At 38.1% G+C, this 15,100-nt stretch overlaps 1 protein-coding gene across 1 annotated transcript in view; it reads right to left on the bottom strand.

Annotated features, from left to right (window-relative positions):
• Positions 1 to 15,100, bottom strand: part of ANKRD42 (ankyrin repeat domain 42) — a 110,788-nt gene that overhangs the window by 40,272 nt on the left and 55,416 nt on the right. Inside the window, exons 6-8 of the mRNA XM_056116277.1 lie at positions 14,337 to 14,537; positions 9,867 to 9,992; positions 3,963 to 4,068 (exon numbers count right to left, since the gene is read on the bottom strand). Of these exons, the coding sequence (XP_055972252.1) occupies positions 3,963 to 4,068; positions 9,867 to 9,992; positions 14,337 to 14,537 (433 nt within the window). The remainder of the gene's footprint in view (positions 1 to 3,962; positions 4,069 to 9,866; positions 9,993 to 14,336; positions 14,538 to 15,100) is intronic.

Here is a 15,100-nt window from a genome sequence, read left to right as displayed (position 1 = left end):
CTTCCATTCATGGAGCAAAATTCCTGGTACTAATCTCAGCCATTCCTGGGTGTTAGTCTCCCTTTTTGTTGCTTTATGTTCCCCAGATGAATGCAATCTTTCTGTGTCTATCCCGCTCTTTCTGACTCATTTCGCTTAACATGATACTTTCCATGTAGTACCACTTGTATGTAAATTTCATAACTTCATCTTTTCTAACAGCTACATAGTACTCCATTGTGTAAATGTACCAAAGTTTCTTTAACCAGTCATCTGCTCTTGGGCACTCAGGTTTTTTCCAGATTCTGGCTATTGTAAAGAGTGCTGCAATGAACAAACAATTGCAGATGTCACTTTGACTATACCTTTTTGCCTCTCTGGGATATATTCCCAGGAGTGCTATAGCTGGGTCAAATGGGAGATCAAATTCTAATTTTTTGAGAGTCGTCCATACTGTTTTCCAAAAGGGCTGGATCAGCCGGCATTCCCACCAGCAGTGAAGGAGGGTCCCTTTCTCGCCACATCCGCGCCAGCATTGGTTGCTTTTGTTCTTGTGGATGTGGGCCAGTCTCTGTGGTGTGAAATGATATCTCATTGTGGTTTTGATCTGCATCTCTCTGATGATTAGTGATGTAGAGCATTTTCTCATGTGCCTTTTTGCCAGTCGAATTTCTTCTTTGCGAAAGTTTCTGTTCATTTCCTCACCCCATTTTTTGATGGGGTTGGATAATTTCTTCCTGTGGAGTTTAACCAGTACCTTGTATATCCTTGATATCAACCCCTTGTCAGATGTGTATTTGGTGAATATCCTTTCCCATTCTGTAGGCTGTCTTTGTATTTTGGTCACTGTTTCTTTTGAGGTACAGAAGCTTCTTAGTTTAAGATAGTCCCATTTGTCTATCTCTGTTTTCACTTGCTTGGCCAGTGGCGTGACATCTTTGAAGATACCATTGGCTTCAATATCATGGAGAGTTTTGCCGACTTTGTCTTCAATAAACATTATGGATTCTGGTCTGATGTTGAGGTCATAAGTCCATTTTGATCTTACTTTTGTGCATGGTGTTATGCAGAGATCTGAGCCCACTTTTTTGCATGTAGCCATCCAATTTTGCCAGCACAGTTTATTAAAGAGCCTTTCCCTGCTCCATTTCACTTTTCTTGCCCCCTTATCAAAGATTAGATGATTATATGTTTGGGAGGAAATGTCAGTATATTCAACACTGTTCCATTGGTCTGCAGTTCTGCCTTTGTTCCAGTAAAATGCTGTTTTAATTATTACTGCCTTGTAGTAGAGTTTGAAGTTAGGGAGGTTGATTCCTCCCATTTTCTTTTTCCCAAGAATTGCTTTAGCTATTCGTGGGGGCTTATTGTTCCATATAAATTTCAGGAGTGTTTGCTCCATTTCTTTGAAGAATGTCATGGGTATCCTTATAGGGATTGCATTGAATTTGTACAGTGCTTTGGGAAGTATTGCCATTTTGATGATGTTGATTCTCCCCATCCATGAACAGGGGATGTATCTAGTTTTAGGACTAAGTATAGCTCTAGTTTGATTAACTTTCATACTTCCTCATCCCAAAGTATTTAACATGGCTGTGAAATTTAATGAAAAAATAAACCTTTTTCATTCACTTTTTTTTCTATATCTCTATAAGCTTACAAAATCTTGGCTTTGGAGTTGTTACTATGACTGCATATAATCTGGAAACTTATACCATTTGCTAATTAAAATGAAAGTTCTTCCTCTTAGAAGATGTTTTAATTATTATCCATTTATAGACATATATTTAAAATCCTTTTTTATTCACATAGCTAAAATATACACACATATATCCTATATCCTTACCTTCCACTAAGTACAGCAAATCATTAAACATATAGAAATAAACATGCTGGAAGTTTCAAGATTAATATAATTCATTATTTCTTTGACTGGGCTGTTATGTAAAAGTTACCACTTATTGAGTACTTGATATACGCCACATTTAAGGACATACCTATAACCACAATATGCATTTTGGTGAATGAAATTTAAAAAAATAAAGAAATGTGTGGGAAAACAAGTTGTGGGAGAATTGGGAGGGGCCCCCAGGACATAAACTGGTATGTGCATCTGGTGAGATGTATGCAGATAATATAAGGTACCCACTGATGACAATATGGGTTAAGATTTGTGACAGAGTATAGGAGTTTCATAGGACTTATATAGCTTGGGGATTTGCCACAACCTATTGTGACACACAGGGTGGAGAAAAGTTTTACTCTCATGATTAGTAAGGTGGTGAGAACTAGTATAGGATGAAGCTCCTTGTCAGGTCTTAGGGAAAGGGACTGTATTTCTCATGGGTGTTTGAGAGCCCGGCAAGCTACCGAGAGTATCCTGTCCGCACAGCAGAGCCTGGGAAGCTCCCCGTGGTGTATTTGATATGCCCAAAACAGTAACAACAAGTCTAACTTCGTGTTCCTGGAGCGAGCAGATGCCATTGGACTACACTAGCACGCAACAGGAAGAAATGAAGACATTACTGGTGCCCGTCCGAGCAAATTGATGAACAATAGGACAACAGTGCTACAGTGGGAAAACTACTAATAACATCAGAATAGCTATGATATTAAATCACCCATGTGATAGTGATGGAAATACAGACAAATATCAATGAACATAACAGAGAATACAGAAATAAACTGCCCACATATGTGGAAAAAAAACTTGAACAAAGATATAAAGATAATGCAGTAGAGAATATAGTAGTTTCAATGAATAGTGCTAGAACAATGAAATATTCTAATGCAAAAAAATTCAAATACATATGAACTTTTGTGAACCAAATATTTCTAATAACACCAAAAGCATAAATCCATAGAGAATACACCATTTAAAAACTTTTGTTTGGGGGGCTGGAGTGGCTGTACAGCAGTTAGGGCACTTGCCTTGAATACAGTCAACAGAGTTTTATCCCTGGCACCATATAAGAGCCCATCAGGAGTGAGTGATCCATAAGGCACAGTCAGGAGTAAACCCTGAGCACCACTGGATGTAGGGAATCAAAAAACAAAAACATCAACTTTTGCTTTTGGGGCTCAAGAGATAGCTCAGTGTGCTGGAAGCAAGCAGAAGGCCAGGGCACAATGCCTGGCACCACATACCCCCAGAGAACCACAGGAGCAGTGCCTGAGTACAAATTTTAAGCAGGAAGTTTTCAATAACTCTATATAAATTGTCCCCTTGATCTTTTCCCGTAAGTCTTTATTCCATGTGTGTTACTTCTCACCACATCATTCAAATGGACAACTTGGGCATCCTTTTCACCCTCACTGTAACATGCATAATATGTAAGATAGTGATTAAGAATAATTGTATTTTTACGTTTGTCTCACGAGAGAACTTGAGAAAAGAAATTGCCAAATCTTTGTAATTCTAATGCTAATCACAGCACTTGGCACATAGCAAACATGCAGGAAACTGAATAAAGAAACAATCTAGTGAGCATATAATCCTAATATTCCTTAAAGAGCTGACCTAGATAAACTGAAAATATTCCATGATAGCTGTCACACTTAACTCAAATGTAAACACCTAAGTTTGTTTAGAATCCCAGTATTCCTTTTAGCACACAATGTTCCTCTCAGGCTTTCTGGTGAGGTGATCCTTCACTGTCCTGAGCACTGCAGAATGTCTAGTACTCCTAAACCTGACTTCACTACTAGCTGTGGTCACTGCTCACTCTAACATCCTCCCACTACATTACCAAATGACCATCCCCACCACAGAAGGTAACAACGCTACCTCCCAGCTCTGAATCACTACTCAATTCAGCTAGCTGTCACTAACATTGGCATTTGACTGAGGGGCCTACAATTCAATTAAGAGATAGTTTGGGTACAAGAAAATACATATACATATACATACTTAAAAATACATATACATATACTTAAAAATACATATACATACTTAAAAATAAAAAAGTACAAGACAAGGATACCTCTTTGCTACATCACTGGGTTTCTCCCCTGCTTTATCAGTAATATTACTGTCTGCTCCCATTTTAATCATCCACTGCAAACACTCTATGTGACCTTGCCCAGCAGCTGTAATAAAAAAAAAGGAAGAAATACACTAAAGAGTTATTGTTATTAATTCATACATTCATAAGATGTCTTCAATAACCTTCATTAAGACAAGGTTTCAATAACTTTCATTAAGATAACTTCAATGGTATCTTACAGTAACCAGGAAAAGTAGGTTGTTATTTTCTCCATTTAATCAACAAACTGTTTTTTTCTTTTTGAGCCAACCCTGGCAGTGCTCAGGGCTTACTACTGACAGGGCTCTGGGGACCATACGAGGTGCCAGAAATCAAACTTAGTTCAGCTATGTGCAAGTCAAGCACCCAACCCATAGTACTATCTCTCTGGCGCCTATACACTAAACACTTAATGAAATATCTATAAAGATCAGGCTCTATGTGGAGAACTACACAAGTATGTTAAAGCTCAAAAATGTGGTTTAACATCACACGGATAATTATGGGCTTGAAATTAGAATCAAGGTTTTTCTAATTCTGTGCTCAAGGATTACTCCTGGTGGTGCTGGAGTTTGAAGCTGGGTTGGGCACATGTAAGGCAAGTGCCTTACTTGCTGTACTATTTCTTCAACCTGTTTTTTTTTTTTTTAATTCTCATTCAGTGTTCATCCTCCACTTTCTATAATGCTGAGCAAATCTTTGAAAGACTTGAACGTGGGCACAAACCATAGCACAACTAAGGACTTCTATATTTAACTTCAAAAAATTATGCAATATTTTATGTAAATAACTAATTCCTAAAACCTTCACAACTCAAAATTTAAAGACTCCCTCAAGTCATTAATGATTACCTAAACTCTGTACCACATTGTTAAATCTTGTCCTCAAAACACAGGCACTCAAAATTAATTTTAACCTCCACGACTATGTGTATTTATCTTTCCCCTACGGCTGACCACTCTCAACTATGAGCTAATCTATTAATTTCTGTTAATCTTCAGGGTCATTTCTAGGCTCAGGAAAACGAAGGGAAGAGGAGAAACATGGTACACTAAAAGATCTGAGTTTAGATCTACTTAACAATTAAACTTAAGGACTAGGCTGAACTTAGTGGTGAGCACAATAGACACCCTATAAATGTCTATAGAATTGATTAATGAATGAAAAACTGATACCACAGTTCTGCTTTTACTATCTATAGAACCTTAAGTGTCAAGCGAACATAAGTGCTAAATTCTCATAATACTTCCTAATAATTTACTTTGCAACTTCTTCTGCTCCTCAATTCCTCCTCCTATATTTCTACTGTATATATTTTAAGAACAGTAATATTTTTGTAATTAATTACTAATAAAATTCTTGTTCATAGAGTTACACACACACACACACACACACACACACACACACACACACACACACACACCTCCTTAACAGTAAGATCTAGATCTCACACTAGGCTAATGACTAATGTGAATATATACTGGCCTCTGCAAAATGAAATTTTTGATATGACTTTGGAGGGTTAAAAATAATAATTACTGAGGCTGGAGAGACAGTACAGCAGGTAGGATGCTTGCCTTACTCACGGCCAACCCCATTTAGACCCTAACAACCCATATTGTTCATTGAGCATCGCCAGAGTCATTCCTGAGTACAGAGCCAGGAAGAAGCCCTGAGCAATACCGGTATGATCCAAAAACAAACAAACAAACAAAAATCTACTTTCAATACTAGCAGGAGAGAATACACAAAGCTACACCCAGCAATGACCCTGGAGACCAAACTGTGTAGTGTATTAGGAAGCTAACTCTGGGCCAGGGTGATAGCTCAGAGGGCTGAAGCACATATGTTTCATGCAGAAGCTTCCGGTTCAAGCCCCAGCTCCACATTATTTCAGAGCACTTCCAGGAGTGACTTGAGCACTGAACTTGGAGCAACCCCTTAATATCATTGGGAAATAGCTCCAAAACCAATTTTTCAAAAAGGAACTTTTGCCCTACCCTTCTCTACTAAACTTAGGCCTAACTGCCAAATTCAAGAGTTAGTACATCAAGATCTTAGGTCTTGATCTCTCCTAGAGTCAATACAAATTTAACAACAATAACAAAAAAATTTAGGGTCTGATTTTCCAGACCCTAAAAAAGGTCACCTGAGATAAGGACAACAAAATATTCTGTCTTTAAAAGTTATAATAATTGGGGCAGATTGTACAGTGGGTAGGACACTTGCCTTGCATGCAGCCAACTGGGCTTGATCCCCAGCATGCCATATGGTCCCCCGAGTAATGTCAGTAGTAATTCCTGAGCACAGAGCCAGGAGTAACCCCTGAGCATCGCTGGGTGGGGCCAAAAAAAAAAATAAAGAAACAAATTACCAAAATCATGGTGGAGTAAAGCAAACACCAGGCTGGAATATTTTTTTTTTTTTTTGGAATATTTCACTTTTGAAACTCTAATAATAATAGTTTGTAAACCATGGTGCCCTCCCTTTTTTTTTATTTTAAATTACAGAAATCATTTATAGACTTAAAAGGGTATGTTAAATGAAAAGAGGAAATCCTGCCACTTGTGAAAAATGGAAAAGGAAAACAATACTTGATGGTTCACTCTTATGTGGGACATAAAGAAACAATATAAGGCCAGAGGCTTAGCTTTGTAGTATCCTGGGTGCCTCACATGTTTGAGGGAAGGAAGAGGGGTGGGGGACGTTGGGAGGGAAGGAGGAAAGGTATGTGAAAAATTTCTGAACTTCCCTCTTAATTTTGCTGTGAAACTAAAACTTATCTTGAGAATTGCCTTACAGAAAGAGAAAGAAACTACATTGATTAAGTTCCATGTCTGAATTCAACTAGTTTAACAATATAATAGAATTGATGCATCAAAACATAAGTATACATTATATCATATACATACACACACGTGTGTGTGTGTGTGTGTGTGTGTGTGTGTGTGTGTGCATGTAAAACAAGACTGCCTCAACCTTTTTTAAATATCATCAAATCTGAGGCCAGGGAGGCCAAGATAATACAGTGGGTAATGTGAATAAAAATTTACACGGCTTCCATGCCTACTCAGATGTGAGGAAAAAATGTGTGTGAGGCGGGGAAGGGGGTCCTTTAGTACAACACATTTAATGGCCAAGAGCCACCTTCCTGGAGGAACAAAGAGACATGGACTACAACTGATGGTCAATGGACATTTTATTCAGAACGTAATAGCATACTTATAGAACATCTGAGGGGGTTTGAAGTCTAGGACTGCACATGGGTGTGACTGACAATTTACAGAGGTAAAGTGTTTCAGCAAAATCAATTCTTCTGGGGGGGATTAACTCGGAGATGCTCTGTCTCTCAGGGGCTATTCTGAGAAATTCACTAAGAGGCAACAAGCATCTATATTGCTTTTCTCTTTCTCTTACTTCTAAGACATATCAAACAATTAAATTTACTTATTAATATTTGCAGTAATTTGGATACACAGTAAGAAATACAGATCACAAAACTTAGTTCTCTGAGCACCAGGAGTTAAGGTTTTAAGTCGGCTCTGCTTTTAGCAAATTCCAGACTGTCAGCTTAGCTTTTCCTACTCCATGGGGTCCTGTCTTTTAGGTCATCGCGACTTGTATCAAGACAGTGCTCTGTGATTTCTGGACTGTCCCATATTGAAGTCAGGGTAGCTTTGCTGCTTGCCCCAGGTTTTGAGGGTATTAGGAACTACTGTGACCGAAGCCTGAGTCAGTTAATCATAATGGATGTTCAGGAGTCAATTCCCAAGTAACGGAAGTATAGCATTAACAAAGAAGCATTTAAGCAAAGAACACTGTTCTATAGTAAAATATGAAAAGGTTATATGGGAAAGAGAAAAGCAAGTAATTCACTGAAAATACAAAGTGCAGAGTTACCAGAAGGTTTGACTTTGTAAATAACCAAACCTGACAACTTGGGGGTTCTAGTAGCTAATAGAAAAGAGGTAAAGCACAAAGGAAAGGTTAAAGATAAACTTGGGGATTGGGAGTGTTCATAAGAGCACTACAAGCTTCTCTAGGGGAAGGAAAAGGGCAATTCACTGATGAAGCCTAAAACACTTTGGATTAATATCCAACAGGTAGGGTGTTTGCCTTGCATGTGGCAGACCTGGATTTAATTCCATGTACCTCCTGTGGTCCTCTGAGCCCTGCTAGGAGTGATTCCTATGCTGAGAGCCAGGAATAGGCCCTAAGCACTGCCAAGTATAAACCCCCACCAAAAACAAATCTGGGGGGCTGGAGCGATAGCACAGCAGGTAGGGCGTTTGCCTTGCACGCAGCTGACCTGGGTTCAATTCCCAGTATCCCATATGGTCCCCTGAGCACCGCCATGGGGTAATTCTTGAGTGAAGAGCCAGGAGTAACCCCTTTGCATCACCAGGTGTAACCCCAAAAAAAGCAAAAAAAGAAAATCTGGGACTGAAATATAGCATTTAACCCTGTATACGGTTGACCTGGATTCAATCCTTGGTACCCCGTTTAGTCTCCCAATCCCTAACAGGAGTATAACCTTCAACACAGAGCCAGGAGTAGGCCCTGACCACATCAAGGTATGAATCAAAACAAAAAACAAAAAAAGTTATGAAATCTCATTTATAAATCATAAATACTATTTAGTTTTATAAGATATGAGTTTAACACATTTCCATATTGTAACACCAATGCGGGAGGAGATAGAAGGAGCAAGAGGGATGCTAACTGTAAATTCAATATACATTGAAATAGAATAAAAGGAATTTTACCCAAAATCCTTATTTTGGATAAACTGATTAGGGTAACTGACTATGCAATTTTCTATAACAAAATAATATGCAGTATCTAAAAAAATGTTAAGAACTTTAAATATTTAAGAGCAAATGTTAAAACTAGATTTAACAACTGTTAAATGACTACGAAAATTGTTTCAATAACAGACACTGCAGTGCTTACATATTAATCAAAAGAAAAACAAAGAAAAATATTAAAATGTAGGAAATAAAAACAAAATTAAACATTATAAAAATTAAAATATAAAAGTAAGCTTTAACATTTTTAAATTATTATTTAAATTAAATACTCCTTATACCACATATGGTGTACAGACATACCCTAAAATACAAGGTAAATTTTACATTTCAAAGTGTTTTTAATTCACAATTTTTAAATTTTTTTCTTTTTTTGTTTTTAAATTAATTTATTTAATTAATGAACTAAGTAAAGTAAGTAAAGGCCCTCCCGTTGATCATCGATTTGCTCGAGCGGGCCCAGTAACGTCTCCATTGGAGACTTTGTTGTTACTGTGTCTGGCATATCGAATACGTCACGGGGAGCTTGCCAGGCTCTGCCGTGCGGGCGAGATACTCTCGGTAGCTTGCCGGGCTCTCCGAGAGGGGCGGAGGAATCGAACTCGGGTCGGCCGTGTTGGCTGCGTGCAAGGCGAACGCCCTACCCGCTGTGCTATCGCTCCAGCAAACTATGATTTATTAATAGTTAAGTTTTAGGCATATAATACTTCAACACCAATCCCATCATTATTGTCAACATCCCTCCACCAGTGTTCCTATATTCCCTCCCCACAAACCTCCACCTTATTCCTGCCTGTCAACTTTATAGGCACATTACAAAGTTAATTCACAATTTGAGGGAAGGGTCCCACCCAGCAGCACTCAAGACACTCCTCTTTGGGGCGGGGGGTGAGGGGGGCGGAGCGGCGACAGACGGTGGGGGCACTTATGATGCTTAGAATTGAACCCGGTAGTCCATTAAACCATCTTCTTGGCCCCTGATTCATAATTATTTTAAAAGCAAAACTGATCAGCAATCATGTAGAAATGAAAAAGAAACAAGATCGTAACTCACCTTTATGCATAGGAGTGGATTCATTATTATCACGTTCATTAATATTAATTATTCCATCTTCAATTAATTTCTTAAGCATTTCTAAATCACCTTTAAAGGCAGCCACATGACCTGGAAATTCTAAAGCTGTAAATAAAAAATTCAATATTTTAATATACAGATAAGTTATAAGTTATCCTTTTTCCCCATCTTAAGGAGTCATAAAATAACAGAGAATCATCAAATAATAGCATTATTGGGACTACAGTGATAGTACAGCAGATAAGAGTGTTTGCTTGCATGTGGCTGACCTGTGTTTCATCCCTGGCACCATATATGGTCCCCAGAACCCAAAAGGTGTGATCCCTGAGTGCAGAGTCAGGTGTAGGCTTTGAGCACCACTGGTTGTGACCAAGATAAATAGTAACAGTAGTAGTAGTAGTAGTAGTAGTAGTAGTAGTAGTAGTAGTAGTATTTAAGCATCCCTTTCACTCTTCAGGATCTCAAATATGCCAAGAGAAATACTGCACCAGAACCTCTTAGCTATATTCCTTTTTCCCCTCATGCTATCACAGAACACAAGAAAATGGTCATTTCCAACCCTTGGCCCAAAATGGCAAAATATGCTTGGCCTTAAATTCTACGCCTGTACAGACCTCTTTGTTTGAAAAGAAGTTTTTTTTAAAAAGCAAAATAAATTAGAAGTAAATTATATACATGTACAGGTGTGCTTACATATAGTCACTGTCACTGTCCTCCCGTTGTTCATCGATTTGCTCGAGCGGGTCCAGTAACATCTCCTTCGTGAGACTTGTTGTTACTGTGTTTGGCATATCGAACACGTCACGGGGAGCTTGCCAGGCTCTGGCGTGCGGGCGAGATACTCTCGGTAGCTTGCCGGGCTCTCCGAGAGGGGCGGAGGAATCGAACTCAGGTCGGCCATGTTGGCTGCCCGCTTACATATAGATATAGATATATTTGTGATCTCTCTACATATAGAGATATAGAGAGATATATCACTCTCTATTTAGAGAGTAAAGTACTCTTTCTCACACACACATGTATATCTCTTATATACTATGAGGTTTGGCATATAAGAGATATGACAAAATGTTTTAAATAATAGTAGATATACATATTGAAACAGACACAACAGTAAAAATTTGTAAGATTTATTTACCCCTGTTTGGCAGCTATGCGATATAGCTATACTAACTTTGTAATGTGGAAAGAAAACACGCTGGAATAAACTAACAATCTAAAAGGAGAAAAGCTGGATATTTACACTGCCTGGTTCTAAGTCTTACTAAGAGCCTAGAGAAACTAGACAGTAAGCAAATAAAAATATCTGTCAATAAGAATACAGATGTCAAAAACACACCCATACAAATATAGGCAACTAATTTTTGACTAAATTTTCATTGGGTAAAAGGAAGTATTTTTTTAATGTTATGAATGCTAGGGGGCTGGAGTGATAGCACAGCGGGTAGGGCGTTCGCCTTACACGCGGCCAACATGGCCGACCCGAGTTCGATTCCTCCGCCCCTCTCAGAGAGCCCGGCAAGCTACTGAGAGTATTCGATATGCCGAACACAGTAACAACAAAATCTCCAATGGAGACGTTACTGGGCCCGCTCGAGCAAATCGACGATCAACGGGAGGGCCTTTACCTTTACCTTTATGAATGCTAGGATTTGGGTTCATTTTGCTTGTCAAAGTATTATGATAGTAAGCAACTATATCAGCCAGGGACCCAAAAAGAAATGGATATACACCACCACTGCAATATGCCAAAAAATCAAACTGTTATTTACAAACCTGTGAATTGGCACAGAAGACCAACAAGGGATAATGCAGTAATAAGACAAACGAGTTACCATAACCAAAAAGAAAAGAATTGTATAAAGTGGTTACTCCCAGTCAAGGGACACAGAAAGACAACATAAAGAAACCCTATGACGTTACCAAAACGGAATCCATCTGAGACAAAAATCTAGGATAAAGAATGATGATGAGAACCTGAAGTACAATAAGAAGATATCTAACCAGGCCCACTCTAATATCTACTCCTGTATTATGAAGATTAAAAAGTGGTGTCACTCCTTATGGAAAATGCCATTTCCTCAAATATTAAAACTTGAACTACTTTGAGGGGAAGTTCACACTGCTGGTGGGACTGGTATCAAAATACTGTACACTGAAAACTCATAAATAAATATTAAAAGAGATCAACAAACTGCAGAGATGCCTCCAGACCCTGCGCCAGGTTGATTCTCATATACAGGGTATACTGGGGGAGGAGGGAGGGAGGGCGGGTGAGGTCACCACCTGCCCAAACAGACCCCCGGCAGCCAAAATAACCCTCCATAATCCAATTGCCACCAGGCTCATTGGCCAGACTCCACAGGCTCAGGACAAGACTCATCCAGGAATGAATCTGTTGAAAAACTCAGATATACAGGTATTGTAACTGAAATCTTCAGGCTCTCCATGGAGTTGGGGATGGGCCACCTCCCCTGACCTCTCTGTTCTTCCAGGAGTCTAGCACTCATGCCCATAAACTGCCTCTTCTGGTGCCATATAAATTCATTAACCACCATATCAAGTCCTTAATTGGTCATGATCTAGAAATTCATAAGTAAATCTTGAAAAAGGTCAAACTGCAGAGATGCTTTCACACCCCAAAGTCACCATCCAGTTAAAAATTTAACACCAGCTGTATCACCCCATTCAAAAGTTTAGAATTACTGGAGTGCACGGCTGCACAGGAGTAGCACACCACATTGGATGGGACGTAAACTAGAAGGCAACCAATCTAGATTAAGAAAATATTAACCAAGAATTAACATGGTTAATTGAACAGCATGTTATTGGGCCCTAATATAAGGGCTTAATAGCTCCAGGGTGAAATACAACAATCTTCACACACTTTCTTCTAAGAAAAAATGTTTTTTAAATTTTTATTTATTCATTTATTTTGAATACCCATCCCTCCACCAGTGACCATTTCTTCTAAGAAAATTTTGTGGAACATTTTTAGAGAATTATCCATAACAAGCAATATAAAACAAATTATTTAGGATATTGGGGCAGGCTTGGGTGATGATTGGGTAAACAAACGATGCACATCTACATAATGGAATACTAAACCAGGAAAAAATGGTCATGAAATTTGCTTATAAATGGATGGACATGGAGAGTAACATGCTGAGTGAAGTAAGTCAGAAGGAGAGGGACAAATACAGAATAATTACACTCATTTGTGGGGGTGGGGAACTGTTAGGATAGAGAAGGGACCTCTATGACAGAAACAGTTGGAAATGATCATTCTGTAGAAGAACTAAGTGCTGAAAGTAGGTAAAGAATAACTTTTCAGTACCTGTATTGCAAATCATAATGCCCAAATGAGGAGAGACAGAGAGACTGAGAGAGAGAGACAGAGAGAGACACAGAGAGAGACAGAAAGACAGACAGAGAGAGAGAGACAGAGAGAGAAAAAGAGAAATGTCTGTCAGGGGTGAGGGGAGGGAAACTGGAGACTCTGGTGGTCGGAAATGTACACTGGTAAAGGGATGGATGTTGGAACATTGTATGACTGAAACCCAATTATAAACAACAATGTAACTGTGTAGCTCATGGTGAACCAATTAAAAAATACACATTTTAATCATGAAAAATTATATATAACAATATGTCAAACTGAAGAATGGGTAATAACTTTTATATGAAATATAATACTATCCAAACACTTAATTAGGATCTCAAACCAATAAATCTCAAGAGTATAGGACTGAGTCAGAGAAAGTGTACAGCAGGTAAGGCATTTGCAGGCTGTTGACCCAGGTTTGATCTCCAGCAATACCATATGGTCCCCTGAGTCCACCAGGAGTATACTAGGTATACGACCTGAATACAGTCAGATGTGGCCAAAACAATAAAAAATAAGAATATAATGTTTACTCCCCCCCCAAAAAAGCTAATCATATATGCATACACTATTTTGTGCCATTATTATAGTTTTTAAAACTTTCAAAGATAATGAGTTGTGAGTTGTCCACAAAATTCCCTTTTTGTCAACAGTTGCAACTGGGAGGAGAGATCATTCAGTTTCACCTCGGTACTGAATTCTCCAGAGTCCTTTGCAACTAAGCGTTGAAACACGACTCTTGTAAGTGAAATCTTAGTGAAACTTTTAAGTGAAAATTCCAAATATATAAACCCTTCTGCCTAGTTTTATATTCTTATTTCCTTCCCACTCCAGCTGCATTGGCAATAATTTTAAAAATCTAACAAGTCCTGAATGATTAATAGAACATATTTATCTCCAACACGGTATTTCACTGAAAATAAACAAAAAACTGCTTTAAAACTTTAGCTATATCCCTGGTTCCCATGATATACTCTAATAAAACATTTATCTTATAATTTCTTTTTTATCTTAACATTTACTCTACTTATTAAATGTTAAATCTTTTCAGGTTTATTACTTGCCTTCCTGATCTGCTGGATCATTTCCTTCATATTCAGTCCCCTGAATAAATTGTAAGATGTTCTGTTTAAAGAATCTCTGGGCCAGGTCTAACACATTTTCTCCATTATCATTGAAGGCTTTTAAAGCTTCTGTTGTATTGCTCATTCTACTCAGCAGAAACTTAAAACAGTGAAGGTGGCCTTCCATGGCGGCTAAGTGAACTATAGATGAGAGAAAAACAAAAACATATTTTTAACGAATAAGTAAGATCACTTGGGAAAAGAGGTAACATGCTAAATTCCATCCTCATTATGATGACTATTATCATTCTAATTAGCAGGACTTCCTCTGTGCAAGGATAATATCTTTTTTTCACAGAACACATGTTCTTATTCAGTCTGTATCTAAGTCATGCCAATGCAACAGACTAAATAGCTACACTTAATGTGATAGGCCCCCAAAAATCATCTTAAATTGTGAAATCCAAATAATGCAGCAATAGTTAAATGAAAAATGCTTATTCTGCAAGATGGATGGATGGTTGGTAGAATAAAAAAGTGAAACATTTATTTTAATATTTTTGGGAAAAACAAAAGAAATAAGCCAAAATAGTCACTAAACAAAGATGAATGATGCTATTCTTATCAATGTGTATGTCAATTTTGCACAATATTACTTTTATTATAAACAATAATACTAAGTCAAAACCAGCAGAGCAACAGCTGCTGAAGACAGAATCAGTGAGCTCCAAAACAAGGTGCTAAAAACCTCCAGACAACAGCAG

This window comes from Sorex fumeus, unplaced genomic scaffold (assembly GCF_029834395.1).
Source record: "Sorex fumeus unplaced genomic scaffold, SorFum_2.1 ptg000030l, whole genome shotgun sequence".
NCBI lineage: Eukaryota > Metazoa > Chordata > Mammalia > Eulipotyphla > Soricidae > Sorex > Sorex fumeus.
This window is presented reverse-complemented; position numbering and strand designations above follow the sequence as displayed.